Source organism: Nomascus leucogenys, chromosome 8 (genome assembly GCF_006542625.1).
Source record: "Nomascus leucogenys isolate Asia chromosome 8, Asia_NLE_v1, whole genome shotgun sequence".
Lineage (NCBI taxonomy): Eukaryota > Metazoa > Chordata > Mammalia > Primates > Hylobatidae > Nomascus > Nomascus leucogenys.
This window is the reverse complement of record NC_044388.1, coordinates 24785988-24809228: the sequence shown is the minus strand read 5'-3', so window position 1 is coordinate 24809228 and position 23241 is coordinate 24785988. Positions and strand designations below refer to the sequence as shown.

The following is a 23241-nucleotide window of genomic DNA, read 5'->3' as shown; positions in this document are numbered from 1 at the left end:
AATTTTGGAGAGGGGGAAAGTAGAAGGCATTGAGTCCTGAGTGACCTGCCTTATAAACATGTCCTGTGTTCGTTTTTCTTAGAAAAGATATCTTTTCTCCCTGCTGCTCTAGCCAGTTTTAAGGTGCAAGATTCATACAACATCAGAAGTCTTGGTGTGTTTAGATACTTTTAATGATACAATTCTCAGATTGTTTATTTTTTGTGGTGGAAAATAAACAGAAATCCAGAATGTGAACCCAATATATCTTCCCAAAATGTCCAAGACAATTAGACTGTAACTGTTCTAAAACATAAAATAAAACTTAAGTGAAGGTGCTTAAATCATTGCCAATCCCAGCATCTGAATTTGCCTGTTAGTGTGAGATGTAGGGAGCATTATGGATTCTAGACTGTGTCAGCATCCTATGTAATCTCTGAGGCTTCCCCTGAGATTTATTAAAAATAGGAATGAAAACAACTGCACTGTATAGCATTGTTGGGAGCCTTAAAGAAAAAAGGTAAAGTGCTGACCCATTGCAAGCTGGTATTACTCCCACAAGTTATAGCTCAGAAGTCTTGGTTCCATTTGGGGGATTTCCACTGGTCTACTACCTCTTGTAAAAGAAAAGCACTGGGAAAGGACACACCCAGGTTTTCTCCCTCACTCTGAGCCCAAAATTGCCCTATGTCCACAGACCCATTTTGGATTCTTGAGCAACAAAATACGATACCTAGAGGAGAGACATTTCTGCTGTCACAACGACCTTAAATCAAGTCATTGACATGAGTTGGCAGAGCCTAGATGGAGCCTCTCTACCCCCATGCCAAAGCTCATGTAGTTGATACTCAGTCCATGTTTTTATTTCATTAACAAAATATGACTTCACTTTTCTTTTATAATCCAGAAGCATGAGAATACATTTGTTGCAAACTGCATGCAGAAAAAATGGGGGATTCCTTTGGAAACTACATCCTCTTAGTAATAAATAATTTTTGATCTACTATACACAACAGTAGTGCATTTCTTGTTAAAACAGCAAGCTTTTTTTTTTACCAAAATGAAAACATTCATTTCTTTATAAATATTTAAATAGTTTAAATACATATTTCATACCAAGGATATAAAAATAGCCTCTGTGTTTTTTTGATAAATAAAGACGTTTTCATTTACATGGCAAATAACGTGCGAATAGCTAACCACTGGCCACCAGCTCTATTTGACTGATTGTCTAGGAGATGACATGCAGTGATAATTGTCCCTTTGCCTTCACAAAAATAAAAATACATCAGCAGGAGCTGTGCACTCCTGAGGCCAACAGTGCTATGGATATTGTTCAGGAATGACAATCAGGCACTCATGAAAAACCTTTGCCATACTTCACAAAAGCCACCTGGGACAAAAGTCATCCACAAATTCTTTGTCTAGGACTTCTAGCTGCTCAGACCCTCAGGGTCTTTGGATTGTTACCAAAGTCTGTCAAACAGACCAGTAGTTTAATACCTGTACAGAAAAATGTTTCTATTATGCTTCTAGTATCTAGAAATTGTTTGCTACCGCATGGAGGTGGTTCTGCCTTTCCCTGGCTCCTCACACTCTTTTCTGCAGGATTCCCAGCTTTGCTCAGTCTTCATGCCCACCAGAGGCAAAAAAGGCAAACTAGAACTGTCATGCAGTGGTAGGTTTGAAATTAGCTGCTGCATCATGGGCACTAATATCATATATTTATGGCTTTGTTATCTTTCACTTCTGCTGTGCTTGTGACAACTTCCAGTGGAAAGTTCTCCAAAGGTTTTGTAGAAGCTGATGCCATTCCTTCCTGGTTCCAAGATCCTGGTAAGTTTTCCAGACTGAAGGAACTCACAGTTCCCTGACTGAAGCTGCCCTCCTCTGATCTGCTTGGGAGAACTAGGTGCAAAGATGTTTCCGAAGAGGAGCAGACAGAAGATGATGAGAGAGTTGCTGAAATGGACTGCAGAGGTGTCAACGTAGAATCTGAATGTGGAGAGATGCACCTTAAAAATTGCAAATGACCTTCTTGGACAACCTGGTAGTGGGAAGGTGAATAATCAAGGCTTGGAGAATGATAAAGTTCACTGTCTGCAGGATTTTGCTCATGAGCTCCAGTTCGTTGGGGGCTGCTCCCCACAGAGGAGGGATCCACACTCCTAATGTCTGAGGTGATATTACTGCTACAAAGTTGTGCTTGGGTATAAGCAGCCCCGCCTGTTTGCAAGTGTAGGCAAGGCTGGTGCGCACTCCAGCTCATTCTGGTCTGTAAGCTCTCCCTGGAGGGACACACAGAGGTGCTGTGCAGAGAGCAAAACCGTGAGGGCTGCTGAGGTGACAGAACGTTTTCCAGAAGCTGGATCACATTTCTCATGTCTTTACCCAACTGAGAAACTTCCTGAGTCAATGTTGTTACCTATGTCGATAGAGAAAAGTGAAAGACCATAGTTAGAGGTGCATAGTAGTGACCACATTTCAGAGAAATGAAGCAGGGAAGTGATATTTCTTTTGGTTTTCTTTTATTCCTACTTATTTATTCTTAAATATTTTAGCATTTGCTTGGTGAAAAAGAAATTTCTTTTTTGAGACAGAGTCTCACACTGTTGCCCAGGCTGGAGTGCAGTGGCACGATCTCAGCACACTGCAAGCTCTGCCTCCCAGGTTCACGCCATGCTCCTGCCTCAGCCTCCTGAGTAGCTGGGACTACAGGTGCCCGCCACAACGCCCGGCTAATTTTTTGTATTTTTAGTAGAGACGGGGTTTCACCATGTTAGCCAGGATGGTCTCAATCTCCTGACCTCGTGATCTGCCCTCCTCGGCCTCCCAAAGTGCTGGGATTTCAGGCATGAGCCACGAAAAAGAAATTTCTTAATAAGAAAGCCTGAAAGGCCGCTCCAACTCCAAGCAAACCCAAGGGGTGAATGGGTAGGTTAGGCATTTGAATGAACATACATCCTGATCTAAAGACATCCTTATTCTGAAAGAGCCTAGAGAGGCATAAGTAGCCTGGGGATCTTAATCAGTGATTTGGGATTCTTAAACAGAATGAGAGATACAGATCCATCATCTCTTAAGTACTGATGATATCTTTTGGTTCCCCTGGGTGAATGGGATGCACGATAGTGCACAAAAATCACTGGACACTTCAAAACAATGTGGAGTGGCAGATATTGCATGTAAAGCACTCAGCACACTAAGCACTACTACCTATTTGGAGTAGACACCTAGTGAATGGTAGGTCTCACTCTTGCCATTTCTGGTTGAAGCCTATGCTTATTATAGGCCAGAGACAAAGTGGCCGTCAGTAACGGTGAGGATGCTACAAAAGAACTCATACCAGATTTGCTACAGAGAAAGTTTGCAGAAAAAGGGAAAGCTATGGAATGAGAGTTGGAAAGAAATAAAAAGACCTGCAAGATGGGTAAGTAGAGATAAGCACTGCAGGGCATCTGAGAGTCCTGGAACCCATCAGTGAACCCGAAACCCCATGGAATTATAAAACAACCGATTGTGTTGTAGGTGCTTCATTCAGTTTTCTAGGTGAGACATTTAGCTTTCATGGCCCCCAAACACTTAAGAACCATTGAAGAGTCTTCATTTTATACTTAAAATGCATATAACATTCATTAGAGAATTTATTTTCCTAATGACCACATCAGTATTTTAATGATGGAAGACCACCAGAAAATTGAATTTCACTGAAATGTAGCTTTTCTAAAAGATTTGTATTCTTCAAATTGAGGAAAACATATTTCAGAAAGTAGGACACACACATATATTTTCTAGTCTTTGGTTAGATTCATAATACTAACATAATGTAATATTTTGCCTTCATTGCTATAATACTTTGTATTTTATAAAGGACTTTCGATGACTTTATTTTACTATCACGAACCACAAAATGCTAATAGAAGCAGCTGAACCTATGGGCTCTATATAATCAGGAAACAGAGGTAGTTCAACTTCATTGACCTGAAGATTCATTCAAGACTGCTGTTTTGGGCAGACATTCTTCAACATTTAAGTACATATTCCTAATTCATCCAGCAACTTAATTCAGTCTACTTACTGTGAGTGCATTCTGAAACTAATTCTCCCTGGCAGGTCCATCAGGAGATAACACTGTTCAAAGTCAGGCATTTAAAAAGGCCAGAAGGAGGTTTTTCCATGGTTTGGGCAACCAACTGGTAACACCTGCCTTGAAATTGCCAGGCCAACAGTATTTCTGCCCTGCTGCTGGCATGAAACTCAAGGGATTCAACTGACTACTCGTCCAGGCTTTTCAGCAGATCTAAAACTTCTGAAGACAACAACATCTCTCAGACTCACATTTAAGAAGTGAAACAATGAATATGAGAAAAATTCAATATGCTTTGAAATCTTCACTACAGGTTGTCAATTTCATTACATGCCAAGCTTCAATTCTAAAGCACATGAATCACACTTAAATCATTACCCCAGGATCTTTGCACTACCTACATTCACAAGGGTTCCATCTTAAAGTGATTAACTCTTGTATCATAATTTCAGAAGACAAGGCTGCCACTAAATGAGATGGTTAAAGAGGCACATTAGCCATCCATTCATATATGTTGCCCAAGCTAAATTCCTGTATGAAACTCACCAGGGCTACATTAGTTCATTTCCCAATAAAAATGCTTTGAATTGACCTTTTATTGAGAATTAAATAAAGGCACAGTCTCTGAAGAATAAGTTTGAATTTTAGGCACATCATCAATTATGTTATTCAATAAATGTTTGTATGTTTGTAAATTTATACAGTGTGCTTTCAGGAACATTTTCCCTATTGGATCTACAAACAGTGCTAAGAAAGGCAGGGATGTATTATTATTTCTCAACTTGTAAAATGGGAGCCATAAGACTCAGAGGTGAAAGGACATTTTTAAGGTCACTTATTTCATGAATGACAGTCTTCAGTCTAGAATTTAGGACTTCTAAGTTTGGTATTCATTCTGCTATAGAATATTATCATGTGGAAAAAGAAATATTGCTTAAGAATGCATTGAGAGATTTTTCCTAATGTAGTCAGAACATGTAAAGAGCACAATGACACAGAAAGGTAGCCTCATGAGTAAAAAGCTGTGTGAAATGTTAATTCAGCATTAAGTAAACAGCGTCATCTCTAAAAATATAGGAGACTGATTAAACACCGTAAAATATCTTCATAGCAAACTATATGAATGCAAAAATAGTTTGCCTCAGGGTAATATGTTAATAGACATGTTTCTGATGAACTATTTTTCTAGTTTTCAAAATAAACATGTTTTTCCATGATTGAAATACCTTTGCATAGACACATTTTTTTTTACTGATATATAATAATAATACATATTTATAGGATGCATGTGATATTTTATATATGAATACAGTGTGTAATTATCAAATCAGGATAATTAGTATAACCACTATCTCAAATATTTATCAATTTGTGTTGGGAATATTTCAAATTTTCTCTTCTAGATATTTTGAAATATACAATAAGTTATTGTTAATTATAGTCACCCTACTATGCTGTCAAATGGTGGCACTTACTCCTTTAATCTAACAGTATTTCTGTGCCCATTAACCAACCTGTCTTCATCCTAACCTCTCCCTTCCCAGCCTCTGGTAATCATCATTCTACTCTCTACCTCCATGAAATACATTTCTAGCTCCCACATATGAGTGAGGACATGCAATATTTGTCTTTCTGTGCCTGGTTTACCATGCATTTGCCACAACTTTGAGGCCATGAACTTAGAATGGGAATCCAGAGTCTTGACAGGATCCAGGAACATAAACAAGCACTAACATTTTCAGAAAACAAATTACTATCCTAGCTTGAACTAAAAGTAACTCAAGGTAACAGAGGTTTCTTTAACTCTAGAGGGAAATAATCAATTTGTGTTAGGGAAGATTCCTGTCACTGTGTCTCTGGGGATACACCCCTGAACCTTATTAAAGTTGCATGAGGGAATTAATTGTGTTAAGTAAGGGATCTCTCTTTTTACCATGACAAAGCCAGCTGTCACAGAAGAGATGGCATTTCCTAGAAGTAGAGACTGTGGTGACAGTAAAGGTGACAACATACTGCCACAGAAAATGCCATCGAGTTTTACTGCATTTTTGTTTACTGCTTCCTGCTGTGCTTGCTATCAAAATTTATTCTAAAACAGGAAAGACCTCAGTCTTGATCAAATGTTGAAGGCAAAGAATGCAGTGTTTCTACTATCTGAGGGTGGTGGCTCAAGTACTTCTCCATAGCATGGTAAGAAGACACGCATTTGCTAAAAAAGGATTGTTGGGGCTACTTTGTGAACAAGCTCTGTCCACTCAAGAAGACATGTATACATATGTAACAAACCTGCACGTTGTGCACATGTACCCTAGAACTTAAAGTATAATTAAAAAAGAAGATACGTCTTCAAAATACAACTTAACTGAAAAGAGATATGTCAATTAAAACAAACAAAATCGTTCTGATCAAATGAGCCAAAGTTTTCCCACTTACCTCAACAGCAGCATAAAATATTTAAATGTTTCTGACACTCATATTAGAAAATACAATCTTTTTGAGCGGTAATACAAAGCCCTTCACAAGCCCCACTTTATTTTTTAATGGCTCCATGTCCTGCATTTTCTCCCTTGCACACCATCAGATACAGTGACCTTTACCCCTCACTGCCCTGGTGCATGCTGTTCCTTCTGACTGCGGGCTCTTCTCCTCTGCCCTTCTCTGTCTGGCAAGAAAATCTTCTCCTTCAAACTTCTTTTAATACTTAATTTTCTCAGCAGAGCATTTCTTTGGCTTATTGACACTCACATAGCAGTTTTAGCCCTGACCACTTTGCATCACATGAGACTGTACCAACCAGTCTTTGAGTTTCTTGAGGGTAGAAACTGTTATCTCAGTATCTCCTGGTCTCAAGGCAGTGCCTAGAATACAGCATGCACTCAGCAAATCTTGAATGTAAAAATAAATACAATACCTCCATTTTGAAGGACTTTTGGTTGTTATATTGCCTTTGATTCTGATATTATTTTATATCATGATTTTACCGTAAATATTTTAGGGGAAAGTTGCCTGATATAAAATTGTATTGGAAAAGCTGAAACTGGCCATCTTCATTCCAAGTATATATACTAAAAGTAGGTATGACTGTTAGAATTCATATATACAACTTTCCTAAACCAAAGCCTTGACTATCCCTTCATTTTAAGTGCAGGTGGTATTTCTACTGTTAAGAATCTCTTTTCCCTTATTGTGTTTCCTTCATAATTGTAGAAATATGTCTCTGTTGGCCAAGGTTTCTACTGGATTTCACTTGTCTTATTGCTTTGTCATCTGTCCCAGCATAAACTTGATTTCCATGTGTAGTTTTAATTCTCTGGGAAATTTCCCCCAGTGACTGATTCCTAGATCTCATAACTACATTATGAATGCCAAGTGACGAATTCCATTAAGTCATTAAGAGTTGTTTATCAACTGAAATTTGGCAAACATTTTGCATCCCTGATTGCTTCTCTGGATAGCTATTGTAGATGTGGCCTTCAGATTCTTTCTATTTATAAAGACAGTGCATAAAGGAAACATAACAATATACATTCTTATTTGTTTATTAATTTACATTTTCTTTATCCACTTTCCCCTCTTCCTCTTTTTTCTTCCCCTTTCTCCTTCTTATTCTTCCATGGATAAGAATCCATCAGCCTGGAATTTAAAAGTGTTGGCTAAACCAGTTTACCATCACCATCTGCATAACCAATTGTTCACATCCAAGATTTCTCTATCTCTTCCAGAATCCCAACTGTTAAAAACAAGAAGTGATGAAAACACCATCTGTGCTTCCAAGTGGTACAGTTTTGTATCCAAAACTTTGAAGCACCTAAAGATTCCTCCCTTGTCTATTCTCCCAGCATCATGCATTAACCACACAAATCATTAGATGTTTTGCAGGCAATGCATTTGCTCTTGTTAAACATCTCCTGTCATGAATAAAAACCTACGTGACAACTGACTTGCCAACTGGCCATGATAATCCACACACTGATCCTTCCATACCCCTGAGAAGGGAATCACTGACTACCACAGCTTTTCTATTTCTGCTGTATCCAGGTTTCCTCAGAACTTCTGTTGGTTTAGAAATAGTCATTGTTGCCGGGCACGGTGGCTCACACTTGTAATCCCAGCACTTTGGGAGGCCGAGGCGGGCAGATCATGAGGTCAGGAGATCGAGACCACAGTGAAACCCCGTCTCTACTAAAAATACAAAAAATTAGCTGGGCGTAGTGGCGGGTGCCTGTAGTCCCAGCTACTCGGAGAGGCTGAGGCAGGAGAATGGCGTGAACCCGGGATGCAGAGCTTGCAGTGAGCCGAGATCGCGCCACTGCACTCCAGCCTGGGCGACAGAGCAAGACTCTGTCTCAAAAAAAAAAAAAAAAAAAAAAGAAATAGTCATTGTTGCCCTACATTTCCAGACTATCTGGTTTACTCCTCTCATGTTTAATCAGCTTTATTGGTGTAATGCTACTTCTCACCCTCCTCTGTGTCATATTTCCATAAGGGCCTTGTTGTGAGGATTAAATAATATAACAGATATAAAACTTCAGTCCCCATATAAGTGGTTTCTTGTCAGAATTCCAGGTGGCTCAATTTGATAGTGGATTTGTGACACAGGCACTAAGCTTGGTAGAGAACTTCTGCAAGGCAGGGAATCCTAATCCAGAAAGTATTTAGCTTAAAGAAAATAGAAACTACCGTTATCTCTGTAACTATTCTTCTGCCTTAGCATGGAGAGATAAGCCATTCCTTGTAACAATTTTACATAACTAATATCAGAAGAAAAAGTCGAATTTTTAGCATTGCTTTGCATGGATTGTTGCAGTAGCAAGTAGAAACAGCAATAATTGATGCCATTGTAAATTGTAGATTAAGGTTCTGTATTCCAAGTCCAAAGTTTGAGCAACTGCATTCAAATGGATTAAAAATTCTCTGTAAAGGATGTGTGAGCCAAAATGTAGGGATGTGCAGCCTGGTTTTGATCATAATTGAATAAGGACCAATGTGGAGCTGGGGGGCAGGTAGGGCAGCTACTACATGTATTTATTGCTCTTCACAGTAGTCAAGCTCCTGTAAAAATCCTGCCACATAATAGAACTCTACAAATCTTTGTTGATTCATGAATAATTCAATGAATAATGAATTGCATGGTGAATTTCTTATGACTTTTTGTTATTTTCAATTGAACTTAAGTAACTCATTTTCATCAATTGCCCCTAAATATCACTGAAAGATAAAGAAGTATCAGTATATCTCTAGCAGGTAAGAATGTTTCATATAATATCCACATCTCATGGAAGTCCCAGCACTTCAAAATGGGAGCTTTCAAAACATTGTGTTACTAAATGGCTTAAATAATCTATCTGCGGTACTGGTGACCTATTATTCCAATAACACCATGTGTTGTCAGTGTCCACAGTTAGATTATGTGCTTTTTGGTGTAAACACAGATTTACTGTTCTGGTGTGTGGTTTGATTGTGCCTTTTGGGAATAGAAGTATGAGTTTCTAATGCAGACCAGAGAAAAAGTGTCTGTGACCATACCTTTCATTTCACATAAAATGACATATAATATCATATAAAATAGCTTTACTTCATTTTACATACGTTTTATATTTCTCCATCTTGGCTATTGGCGTGATGGGTGTGAAATTCTTGCGCTTTGAGTATAACTGGAACTTCCATTGATAGGCAGAGAAAAAATGTGATTTCCATTTTTGTGCATTCAGTGAGCAGATGGGGAATGCATCTGTTGACATAATCTTCTTAGCTTGAAGAGTTCTTGACCCGTCACTCAATTTTTGCCAAACATGTAGACATTTTCCTGCTAGACCCAATTTTCCTAAGGGGTCCTAATTATACCAACCCTCCCCTGCCCCACTACTAATACATATACATTTTTACAAGCTATGATTTGGCAAATTAAATGGTTTTTCGTTTAATCCTTTGTTATGTTGCATATTTATCATAAGATTCAGACATGTTCAAACAAACTCCATAAGCAGTCAAAACAAAAAAGACGATTGGCATAAATTTCATTCTTGTGTCTTTTGCTTTACAAAGCATTCAAAACAAGTGATAGTCTTTTTATCTGTCAGCTAAAATAATAATCATACTCAGCACTTGCATACATTTCATCCATATGAGGACCTCAATCCCATTACTAATAGAAGTTGTAAATCTTTGTCTACAGCTGGAGAGACTAGAATGTTGGAAGGTGAAGTGGCTTGTTCTAGGTCACACAGGACTACTAACCAGGGTTTTACTTTTGCAGGTGCAGCCGATGTCTCTTAAATTATAATTAGGGAAGAATTACAAGTCTAGCATTACCAATACAAAATGACCAATTAGAGTCTTGAAAGTGATTCAATGGCTTCGTTGAGTTTCTGCAAGCTCAGGCCTTTGGACATTACTTCAGCTGTACCATGGTAATCTATTATTTATCAACCCTTTGACTGCTTTTGTCATCTGTTTTCCTGGTTTCTGTAACAAAGTTTGATTAGTATTCAAATTGCTGTCTGGCTAAGGGATCTTTACTGCTATCAGTAAACACCAAATGAAAGTTTGTCTGCTCTCAGAATACTGGTTGTATAGAACAGTGCTTGTCAAACTTTAATGTGTATAGGAATCATCTGGGGATTTAGACAAAGAGTATACTCAGATGCAGTAGGTCCTGGGCGGGGCCTGAGATTCTGCATTTCTAATAAGCTCAAGTTGATGCCAATGCTGCTAGTTCATGCTCTACAGACAGCTCCTTAGCCCCAATATATTTTTAAATTTCTTTTTTATTTTGATTTTTTAAATTGATAAAAATTATATATATTTATGTTATATTACTTGATGTTTTGATATATGTATACATTGTCGAATGACTAAGTTGAGCTTATTAGCATATCTGTTACCTCACATCCTTACCACTTTTTCTGTGGTAAGATCTACTCTTTTAGCAATTTTCAGATATACAATACATTGTTATTAACTGTAGTCACTATGTCACTACAAAACAAAAGAGCACAGCTTCTGACAACTGTCCTTTTCCACCTAGCCTTCTCTAACTCATGTTTCTGTAACTGCTCTCTACTCTGGCCCCTTCTGACCTAGGACTTGTGGTGAACTTCTGTTGTTATTATCAAGAGGGGTGGTTCTACCCCTTGTGGTTTCCCTATACTCCACTAACTTCTTTGTAAATAACCTTTTAATTCAACATGCTAAAATTGCCCATTTGGAATGTAACATTGGTTTTTACTTGGGCCCTTACTGATATATCCATTTAGTCCTTCTATTCAAAGATGAGAAGAGTCCTATCTATAAGCAATCACAGGCAAAGAGGACGAAAACAACCAGTCTCCAAAAGTTACATGCATTTTAAATCCACACCTCACAGGAGAAGCTTTCTGAATGGCATACATTTTTTTTTTTCTTTTGAGAGATCCACATTGTTATTTAGAATTTTTTAAAGTCAGTAAAATTCTCATGAGAGTTATAAATCTGCCTATTTATACAGGCTTAAGAACTGGAAAATAACCAAAAGGAGTTCTATAAAGCATAAATTAGTTGGAAACATTCCAGGTTAAAAACCTATGTCCACAAAACATAGTATTAACATCAATAACACGTATCTAAAAATTAAAGGAAAAACTGTTGGTTTTGCCAGCAGTTAAATGAATTTTGTCGTTCTAGGTCAAAAAGTGAATGTACAGTCTTTGTTTATGTTTTGCTTTGAAAATTGATGATCAAGAACTATATATGATCAGGATGAAGAAGTAAAAAGCCTATATAGATAAATCTTGGAATGACCTGACAATTCTGTCAGTGTGTTTCAGCTGACTCAATTGTCAATGAAAAGATATAATGGCAACACTAATTCAGAGGACTAAAGAATCAACTTTACCATAAGATATTACTCATGCATGTTTCCTTATGTGAAATATTAGTAGTATCCTGTTTCTGTAGGCATTTAGAAAAGTAGTAAAGCAACTCTTAAATAAAAAACAGCCTCTCTTACTATTCCATCTCTTTGACTCAAGGAGATTTCATTAATCTATTAGCTTTGTCAAGTATAACCTAGACAACACTGAGATTCTTTCTCTGTTTTCCAGTGGAAGGCCTTTCATTGCTGGTATTTTTTTACTTTGATAATATATAATACACTTAATTGGGGGATATTTGGAATTGAATTTTGAGCAAAATTAAATGAGAAACAAAATTTTCCTATTAGCTTTTAGGTGCTATGGTAGATATTATTAGTGTTTGCCAGTATCCAGTTTTCTATTTCTTTTGGGATATACAAAAGCTTACACTTTCTCTTCCCATTGAAATTAACTGTGCCCATGGAATTAGTTCTGGTTAATAAAATACCGACAGAAATGATGTGTTTATCTTTCAAACCGAACAATTGTGCTCCACACTTCAAATGGAAAACAGCCAAGCAGTGACATTCCAGATGGTGCAGCCTCTTCTGCTGACCTGTGTTAGGCATTTTGCTTGAACGAGAAATAAATTTTAATCAATTTGGAGTTTGTTACCTCAGTATAATTTATCTTATAACAGTGCTTATCTGATAATGGTGGGACTCTTCAATATGTTAGAAACAGTAACTGGACTTTTTGAGGAGTTGAAAATGAGAAAATAAAGCTAAAAGATCCTGATATTACAAAATTAAATTTGAAATCTAACCTTTAGGTTGTAGTGATGATATAAAATAATTTTCTCTAAAGCCTTAGGATAATAGTGCATATAAGGACATTTCTGTAATATGTATTTTTAAAGTATATGACTGACCTATTATCCAATTATGAAATGTAATGCAAACACAGTCATTCCTAAAAAAAGAGGCCTTTCTTTTGGACTCAATAGCAATAAGAGCTTGGTCTCTAAAATGCTAGAGCCCAAGTTGATAGGAATGGGCTTCTCATATCACTTAAAGTTAACAACGTGCTAATGTGTCATAGGAAACAACCCCATTATCACTCAGATTCCCAGCAAAGTAGTGAGCCTCAGTAATTGAACTCAGCTCTCTCAAATATTGGTTCTCATCACACATATACATATATATGTATAACTTACACTATACCAAGTTGTAAAGGGTAAAACTGAAATACTTTCTAAATGCTGGAGTTTGAGAAAGTGTTTATCTCCCAAAGAAAACCATGACAAATCTTTTGCTATGGGAAAATTTTAAAAAAATTTTAGATCCAATCAGAGCCTAAAAAGAATTATTATATCGCTAAAGGGGAAAATAATTATTCCCATCAAAGCAGTTTAGACATTGAAACAGGCCAATGACTTCAACTGTAAAGGAAGCCACTGGACTGACAAACGGAAGACATTTGTTGGATGTGATAGTAAATTTTGTATGCCAGCTTGACTGGGTCATGGGGTGCCCAGATGTTTGGTAGATTATTCTGGGTGTGTCTTTGAGTGTGTTTCTGGATGAGATTAGCATTTGAATCAGTAGACTGAATATAGCACACTGCCCTCCCTAATGTGGGTGGGCCTCATCCAATCAGTTGAAGGTCTGAATAGAACAAAAAGTCTAGGTAAATGGAAACTCCTCCTGCCTGACTGAGCTAAAACATTGGTCTTTCCCTAGCTTTGGACTTGAACTGAAAAAAAAAAAATCAGCTCTTTTTGAGTCCCAAGCCTTTTGGCTTTTGAAATGGAACTGACACTACTGGCTCTCCTGGTTTTTAGGACTTCAGAATCAGAATGGAACTACACCATCAGATCTCTTGGTTCTCCAGTTTGCCAACTGCAGATTGTGAGACCTCTCAGCCTCAATAATCAATTAATCCAAGTTGCTATGTTTCTACAAAGCTTTTTTTTTTTGTTTAGGCATGTTACACATTTTATTCTCCTTAGTATGTTTAAGATTCAAGATGGATTAAAATCACCTAATATTAACTCTGACCCCTTTACATATACACAAAATAAAATGATAAAATACAGCAAGTAGAGTATTTAAATCAAAGCACGCTTGGGTGAGTAAGGATGAATTAACAAGCTACCTGTTTTCTCTCATTTTATAAATGCAGATATGGCTATGCTTACCTTTCTGTTAAGCTTGGCCGGTTGTTTTTCGTCTGGTTTTTATTATCATTTTGCCAATTATATGTTTATTGTAATATCAGGTAATGGTTAAACATTGTTAAACTAGTATATGAATCTATTTGCTACTCAATCCATAAGTCTTACAGAATAAGTGTTTTTTTAAAATAATACAGTAGCACAATTACAATCAAACTAGTTAAGATGCTTTGAAATATCATTAATCTGTCATTTCGTTTTCTATTCTAATTTCATATTGAGTATGTTTATAGCAAAAAGAAAGTCTCAGGTGAAAATAGTGATTTTCATAACCAAATATGTTCTTCTTAGGTCCATTCATTTTCATTTTATTCTATAAACATTGATCCTCTCTCACTTATTACTCTACTAGGCACTGTTAGGTAGAAAGAGGGTGCTTATATGAGAGTCACCGTTTGTTGAATCAAAGCATAACCTTGTATGAGGATGGAATCAACATTTATTGACCACTTACTAAGGGAAGATATTGTGCTCAGGGCTTTACATATGATACTAACTTCTCACAACAATCCTCGATTACAGGTTCTATTATTATCATTTAATAGAGGACAAATCTAAGCTTAGGAAAAGTAAACACCTTGTTGAAATCACAGAATAGGAATCTAAATATTTGCCTCTTTCCAGAGTGAATTCTCTTTCTTCCATAGTGTGTTTTATGCCTTCTGCCTGCTGTGCCAGAACACAGTCTCCCCTGGTAAGCTTTGCCTCTGTATCTTTCTGGGTCAGCCAGATTTCAGAAATGAGAATGCACTCTAACCTTCACCTACAAACCTTTTCAGAAGTGGAGCATTTGACTTACACAGCCCATGGCCCCTATCGTGACATTTTTGTAATTTTCAAAGAGTTTCCTTAGAGTTGCACTATTTCATACTATGCTGTAAAGCAATGGCAGTGTGGTCAAAGCGTTCTAATATTAGCAGCTGCCCCACATCTTTTAAACTCTCCTAACTATTCTGTGAATGTAGGTAATTACCAAGATTATTCCTTTTCAGATTTTAGTTCTGTATTTAGCCTGCAGATTATGATTATGAAATGTACACACTGATGAACAGTTTCTTTATGTCTTAAGTCTCTAAACAAATATCAGAATGGAGATTCTGCAGCACTCTGACACCTCACACAAAGCCCCACAGTCTGCGTGGCATGTGTCACACATATTTTGGGTTGTCTTTTTGGTGGCAGAGTTTTTTTCATGCAGTGCATCCCACATTTATTATCAATTCTTCTCTTGCTTGCTATTAACCAAATAATAGCAAAAACAAAGAATAAAGCAATCAAATGATGACATATGTTGTAGTAGAAAATAGGCAAAATGGTAAAATTAGGCTTGGACTTTTAAAAAGTTTTTTTCTATATAAACTATCATTTTACAGGAAAGATGAGGAAGAGAAAAATAGGTTAGAAGAGGGATAATTTTACAGTTTGAAGTCCATTTGTATTTTTATTCTGCCCATCTTACTGGGTTTTTATGCACTATCCAAAGGGTCAAAACTGTGTATAAATTAAATTATGTGTGAAGGATAAGATTTTTCTACTTAAGCTTCAACCATGAATAAATCAGTTATTTTCCTTTATGGAAAACCTAATTCTTTGGGAAAGAATAGTTGGACCTTGATATTTTATCTTTCCCTTTTTATTTAAATGTTTGACAAGATAAAAAGATGTATGTCATCTCGGGGGGCTAGGGGAGGGACAGCATTAGGAGAAACACCTAATGTAGATGACGGGTTGATAGGTACAGCAAACCACCATGGCACGTGTATACCTATGTAACAAACATGCACGTTCTGCACATGTACCACAGAACTTAAAGTATAATTAAAAAAAAGAAATTGTGAATACAGGATCATACTGGGAAGATATTTTGTTTTTAAAATGGTAATTTTTTTTTTTGTTAATGGATCTACCCCTGATTCACATTGTCAAAGGAAAATAACAAACTGTGTGGATTTACAGCCGTAACTTGGAAAAATTGTCTACATTCCTAAAGGTGAACATATAGACATTTTTTCTCAGAAGAATCACTAACTCTAATATTTGAACTAAGATGTAGGTCAGTCAGTTTTTAAAATTATTAAATGCCCTTCTCAAATATGAGAGGAAAGAATTCAAATGGTATTGATGGGTGGTGTTTGCTAAGAGCAGTATTTGAAGGGAAACTGTTCAACAGAAGGTTAACATCCAGTTCTCCAACAGGGAGTTGGATTAGTTTTGTTTTGGGTTTCGGTGTTTTTTTTGTTTTGTTTTGTTTTTGTTTTAACTAAGGTTATTTGGGTGATCCAGTGCATGGCTGAGTCTTTGTGATTTAAGTCTTTTCAAGCCAGTTAGTGGACCATCTAGTTTTCCTTTTCTGCCTTGTTAGTCTGTCCTTCAGCTCTCTTACTTCTTATTAGCAACAATCTCGGCTCCAGAGAGGGCAGGTGCAGAAGGGAGATGGTAGTAAAACATAAATCTCCACGAAGCTGAAGAAACACAGGTTTAAGAGAAACCTGCAGATTTTATGACAAGCTACTCAGTCTGCCATTATTACAGATAACTGGAAGCTGATTATATGAACTTCATTTTTCATAAATCTCATCAGTACCATCACGTGATTACATTTTCCCCAAGGTGTGATCAAATAAACTATTAATAAGACTTTACTTCTAGAAAAGGATTCTATTGCACTGTCTGTCCCTGCCCACATGCCCTTGCCTGGGTCTACCCTGGTCACCAAAGACAGGCACAGGTTTTGCTGCATATTCTCGCCTGAGCAATTTTTTTTTCTTCGGGCCTGCCTGAAGAGCCTCAACTCCACTTTTCCTTGCTCCTTGGTTGAGTAATTCTGAATTGTCCTACATAGTCTCTCAGAGGTCTCCAGTGGGATTGAGCCCCAGTTGTTTACAAGTTTAACTGTCTCACTAACACATCCTTCTGTTTTGCTTTCCATCCTTTTCTGTCTTACTTCTCTATTCTTTAATTATACTTCCTGTATCACTTTCCAAATAAACTATTTGCACCCATATAGTCTCAGAACTTGTTTTATTTCATTTTTATGAGAGGCCCCAATTAAGACAGTAATCAAGAAACTATCTTATTTTTGTATTTATTTCTACAAAATTGCCAGAAAAGGCAGATTTATAGAAATAAAAAGTAGATAAGTAGTTGCCCAGGGCTGGACATAAGAATAGAGATTAACTGTAAAATGAGTGTAAGAGATCTTATTGGGGGAAGAAAAGATATCCTAAAACTGATACATAGATGATGGATTCAATAAAGTTACTAAAACTCACTGGATTGTATTGGTGAAATGCACAAATTTTATGATACATAAATATACCTCAATAAAACTGTTAAAAATGAACAGATAGTAAGATTTAGAGAGGTAAAGTACCCAAGGTGACACAAGCAAATACAAGTCAGAGGAAAGAACAGAGTTCAGGCCATTTGACTACACTGAGAAACAGCATTCTTCTGTGAACTTGTGACCTTGCTTTAACTCATTAAAAATGGAAGGTCACAAAAAAGTTTAAAACTTACCAATTAAACCAGATATGCATATATCTAAGACACTTTATGCTAAATGATTGACCTAGATTATTTTATTTAATTTCACAAGCGGCCATAAGGCAGGCATTATTATTCTTCCCTTCTTACACATGGGGAAGTGGAGCTTGAGAGAAGGTAAGTGACTTGTCAGAGGTCACACAACTTACATGAGGCAGAGCAGGGATTCACCCATGGTGGTCTCATTCTGGAATGCATGCTTGTAACTACTGTATTACACTGCTTCTGCGAGTAACTAGGATTTATATCTCCTCTTACCATTTAAGCATGACCAAAGAAAGAGCTCCATACCTCACTGTTGAGTTTGTTTATCTGCTGCTTGGTCTCCTCTGCTTTGATGAAGAGAACAGCAGCTCCAATCTCTGGATCTGAAAAGTGACACACACACACAATGAGTCCTTCAGGAATAAACCTCATATTTGAGGATTGAGGCAATTAGAATATGAAAGAATGTACACGCTATCACTTTTAACCTTTTCTGATGTCTGTGCACTGTACTGTCTTTTGGGGATCAGGCAAGCTTTTTGTATTCCTCTGGATGGCACCAGATATACTCTCTGGGCACACATCATGGTGGTGATTGCACCCACAGCAACTGGATGTGTCCATTGTAAACACCCCATTTCCCCGAGTACAGTCACCACCATGTTCCAAGATGGCACATTTTCTTTTCTTTGACCATTGTTTAAAACTGTATCATAGTCAGTGCTAAAGCCATAGAAAAGGGATATTATTTTTCTTCTCTTGTTCCATTCTAAACATTGATTCCTGTGCCCATGAGCATATTTTCCTCCCACATATATATCAGATACTAATATCCACTGCAGGTTGCCTTTCTCTTTCTGCATCACTCTAAAGGGTAATTTCTCCCAGTTTTTAGTTTTTCTTCTCCACTTTCTCTACTTTGCTTTTCCAAATATATTTATTTCTGTCAGGGACAAGAGTACAGGTGAGTCAGTGCCAGCTTGAGTGGAAAAGATTTGACAGATAAGACCATCCTAATTCTGGTCAATTATGAGGAGAAAATTTGTTGGTGGGGGAAGAAAAGTAATTCAAAACAGTCTGAAATAGAGTAATAAGAAATTGTTTTGCAGACATATCTTGCAGAGATAATCCATTCATTCAACGAATGATTGAAGCTCATATACAATAGGCCAGCCCTCTTTTAGAGTAGATAGCAACCAATAAAGAAAATATGTTGACACTCATGGAGCTTAGAATCGAGCAGGAAAAATAAACATTTAAAAAGTAGGCCAGGCATGGTGGCTCATGCTTGTAATCCCAGCATTTTGTGAGGTTGAGACAGGAGGATTCCTTGAGCCCAGGAGTTCAAGACTAGCCTGGGCAACATAGGGAGATCCGTCTCTACTAAAAAAGTAAAATAACTTATATATAGTAATTATGCAATAGGTTTGAATTTCATACTAAGGGCAATAGAAAGCCATATTAGGGTTTTAAGCATAGGAATAGAGTAATACAAATAAATTTGAATTAATAAAATTCACTTTGCATGGAAAACAGTGTGAGGTCAAAGAAAAGACTTTGGTAGCAATGCAAGCAAGAGATAGATATAGCTAGAGAAGGAGTGGTAGCAGTAATGGTAGAAAGTCTTAGAGAGAACTAAAAGATATTTTGGAAGTTGCTTCCAGAAAACTTGTTGCTTGAATGCGTAAGCGTAGGGGTCGGTGATAGGCTAAGGAAGAGGAGGAAGCTAAGAGAGTGGTAGGACTAGAAATATGTGGATGAAATGGTGAGTTTCTGTGCATTGTCTCTAGTTGAACCAAAAAGGTAAACATCCAATTGGGGTGTCAACAGGCTTTTATTGCAAATATACCAGTTTGATGATAACTACGATTTCTTCGCTCCTTGGTCCAAGCACAGTAATATCAACATATGTAAGTCAATTAAATCAATAAATCAAGACTGTACTCCTTATGCTTTTGCATTCTCCTCACTTCACACTCCCAATCAAGGAATTTCATAAGTATCCCTTAGTTTCCCAAGAAGATGATGAGTGCTGGAAAGAATTACTGATTCAGATGAAATGCTGGTATTCTACCAGAGAAACATCTCCAGAACTGTACATTCAAATGTCTTTCTTGGGCTTGGCTTTGTTCATAAAGGGATTTGCTAATTACCAAGACATTCTAATACAAGGATTTTAGAACTTGGTGGGAAGGGAAGGGGAGGTTGGGTGAGGATTGCTGGCCTTGCATTAGGTAGTTTGCTGGTAATTGTTTTGGATTGTCTCTGCCTATTCAACACATGTTCACTTTTCTCTTTTTATCATATACAGGTGTGTCTTCTTTAGAGTTTATTTGTCATTTTATTTGTCTTGTTGACAGAATCCCTCTTACGAGCAACAAAGTCAAGATTGAAAAGTAAAGAGAGGGATTTGGGCTAGAGTTGGAGGTATCTTCACATTAATTCACCATCACTAAAGGTTAGCACATCACATAGTTCTCCATCATTTCCAACATGCTTATATCTTTCTGAAGTTGTTTATCCTCTGGAAAACTGCAAGTATATAACCTCACACTGAATAAATTGGTTAAATATAACCAATGTTTTTTCCAGTGCACAATCAACATAGCATTTCCTCTAGATAATGTTTTTATGGATTAATCTAAATTTATAATAGTAAAACATGACTATCCTCTGATGAATAGCAGAAATTTGAGTCTCCTGGCATATCAGTTACCTTGGCTGCTAAATGGCAGCTCATCCAATCTGGACAGAGAAATGATCACAAATGACATCTTAACTTGGAAATGGCATAAACTCATGTCAAATTATTCAATGGTATTGGCAAGGTTCTATGACAGGGAGAATATTCTAAGGACATGAAAGCAAAAAAAAAATGCCCATAGCAAACATTTACAAGTTAATAAGAAATGTTGTACCTTAGGAGAAGACTAAATATAGATCTTACCTCCAAGAGGAGGAGAAATTCTGGGCTCTGATCTGATTCGTTCAGAGCCAAAATCAAAAGTCTGACTTTCTTCACTGCTGTTTCCATCTTCAATTCCATCAACAATCCTACTTAAAATAAAGGAAATTGACTGGCTGTGGATTCATATTCATGGATTCCAGTATTTTTAAAGAGTTAAAAGATATTATGTTAAATTTCTAAATTCTAGATACTCTAGAGCTGAGCTATTCAGTATAGTAACCATTAGCCTTATATTGCTATTGAGTACCTGAAATGTGGTTTGTGCAAATTGAGATGTGCTGTAAGAATAAAATGCACACTGGATTTTGAAGAATATGGTTAAAAAATGTAAATTATTTCACTATTTTTATATTGTTCAAATTTAGAATAATATTTGGAACATATTCAGTCAAATAAAATATATTATTAAAATTAATTTCACTTTTATCATGCTTAAAAATGTAGCTGTTAGAGAATTTAAAAGTATATGTGTAGCTCACAATTTTATATCACATTGTATTTTTTATCACACACTACTGTTGTAGACAGAGGCTCTTTTACTTATTCTCAGATTCAAAACTTCAAGGTACGGTACAAAAGTCCTCTTACCTAAATTCATGTTAAATCATTGCTCTCCAGCTTTTAACCCTTAGCATCACAGAAAATAAATTTGATTACACCTCTACTCTAGACTTAGAGAAAACTCTAAATGTCAGAGTTAAATAATTATATTTAAATCAGTATTTAGTCTTCTTTTCATGGTAAATAGTATCTAACCCACTCATTATTTTAAAAAAATACAAGTCTATTGTAGAAAATTTAAACATAAAGGTAACAAAAAAACAGAAAATAAAAATCACCTGTAATCTACTACTACAGTCAATATTTTGATGTATGTCCTCAAAATATTATTTTCTCTATAAAGGAATATATAATCTTTTTATAAATGTACGATTATGTTGTATATAAACCTTTCTTTCTCAGCTCCAGTACAATCTCTTCCTATTTATAATTTATTATGTTTAATTTTAGTATAAACTTAGGAAGAAGAGTTAAGCAATATTTTCAAATTATTATCTCCAACTGAATTCTTGAAAATATATCATCCCCCTACTTTTTGCTAAACCTATTTTGTTTATCTTTTCCTTAATATTTTATCTTAATGAAAAAGAATGTTCAAATAAATAATAAAAATAAAGTATTTGAGAACAGTCACTAGCTTTATAGTAGAAAAACAAACTTTGAATCCACCTTTCAATACTTAATATCTCTGAGATCTTCGACAAAATATTTACCCTTTGAGTTTCACTTCTTACAACTTTATAATAGAGATAACACAAACTACTTTATCGGGTTCTGAGAAGATTAAATGCAATTGTGAATGTGAAATTATCTGGCAAAGTACATGAAACATAAAAAGTAATACATATTTTTTCATGCTTTTATTTATTATTATTCAGCTGTTATGTGATTTTGATGATGGCTATTGCTTTTCTACACCATGGCCTACCCCTGAACATCTTCGGAATCAGGATTTTTCATGCTTTCAATCACCTTTAGTGGATTCTAAAGTGATTTTTAAGAAATTAAAAATGGACCCATGCTATGTTACTTATTGAAGAGACCAGAAATAAAACTAAGTTTTAGCCATCCTTGATAATAAGGCAAGAATAGTATGAAAGATAAAAATCTGCATTTCATTTTCCTCCTAATTTCAACTCGTTGCTTATGAAACTTTTGGTAATATCAAGCATTGAGGGGATAACATTGATGGAATTTGTTCCATTTCTTTTATTTTCACTATAAATCATAAAATCACAATGTAGGAATATATATTTAACATAATATGTAGTGCAAAATGAATAAAAGGAGTAAAGAAGGATTTCTGAACATTTAGTATTTTGAGAACATATTTTGCCCAACCTGCATGCACACACACTCAAAAAATTGCCCACAAAACTCAGAAAAGCTGAGGATTCCAGGCTAGGAATCTGTGGAGTAGAAAGGCTCAGAAGGCTGAAGGCAGGTACTACTCTGTATAAAAGGCAGCCACGTTCACGTGAGAAAGTTATATGATATGAACTCTTACCTTGGACTGAGGTCTGGGGGTCCAGCATTATTCAAAGTTGAAAGTTGCAATTTCAAGTTCTTCTCTTTCCTTTTATTATGGTTGGGGGGGTCAATTTCCGGCTGGGTTTTGGGGGAATTTGACCTGGAGACTCTGATAGGTGAGTGAAAGGGCACCGTTCCCGAGGCCAGTTGCTTTAAGCTTAAGCCCAGGTAGGTTTTATTGCTTCCAACCTTCTTGTTGCGTGAAGAAGATCCCCTTGTGCAGATGGGAGAGAGGGAGACTGCCTCTTCTTCCTCCCCCTCCTCCTCCTCTTCCTCATCTTCCACAATGGATGGGAGTCGCTTGTTGATGCTGCCATTTCCCTTGGGCTCTGACTAAATCAGTGGATAATATAAATTAGTACAGACTGCAAAAACCGCAGAAAAGGTATATCATTAATGCTGGAGGTCTCATTTGAACAAAGTCAAATCTCTTAGAGACTTACTTTCCATTAACACTGAAGTCTTTGCAGATTTTGTTATTATTTTATCAGGTGTTAAAGGTCTTCCCACTTCTGCT

At 36.5% G+C, this 23241-nt stretch overlaps 1 protein-coding gene across 1 annotated transcript in view; it reads right to left on the bottom strand.

Annotated features, from left to right (window-relative positions):
• Positions 1-1010: 1010 nt before the first annotated feature.
• Positions 1011-23241, bottom strand: part of KCNH8 (potassium voltage-gated channel subfamily H member 8) — a 368934-nt gene continuing 346703 nt past the window's right edge. The window contains exons 13-16 of the mRNA XM_003265242.3: positions 22702-23057; positions 20613-20719; positions 17972-18048; positions 1011-2404 (exon numbers count right to left, since the gene is read on the bottom strand). Coding sequence (XP_003265290.1) covers positions 1697-2404; positions 17972-18048; positions 20613-20719; positions 22702-23057 — 1248 coding nt within the window. The 3' untranslated portion in view covers positions 1011-1696. The remainder of the gene's footprint in view (positions 2405-17971; positions 18049-20612; positions 20720-22701; positions 23058-23241) is intronic.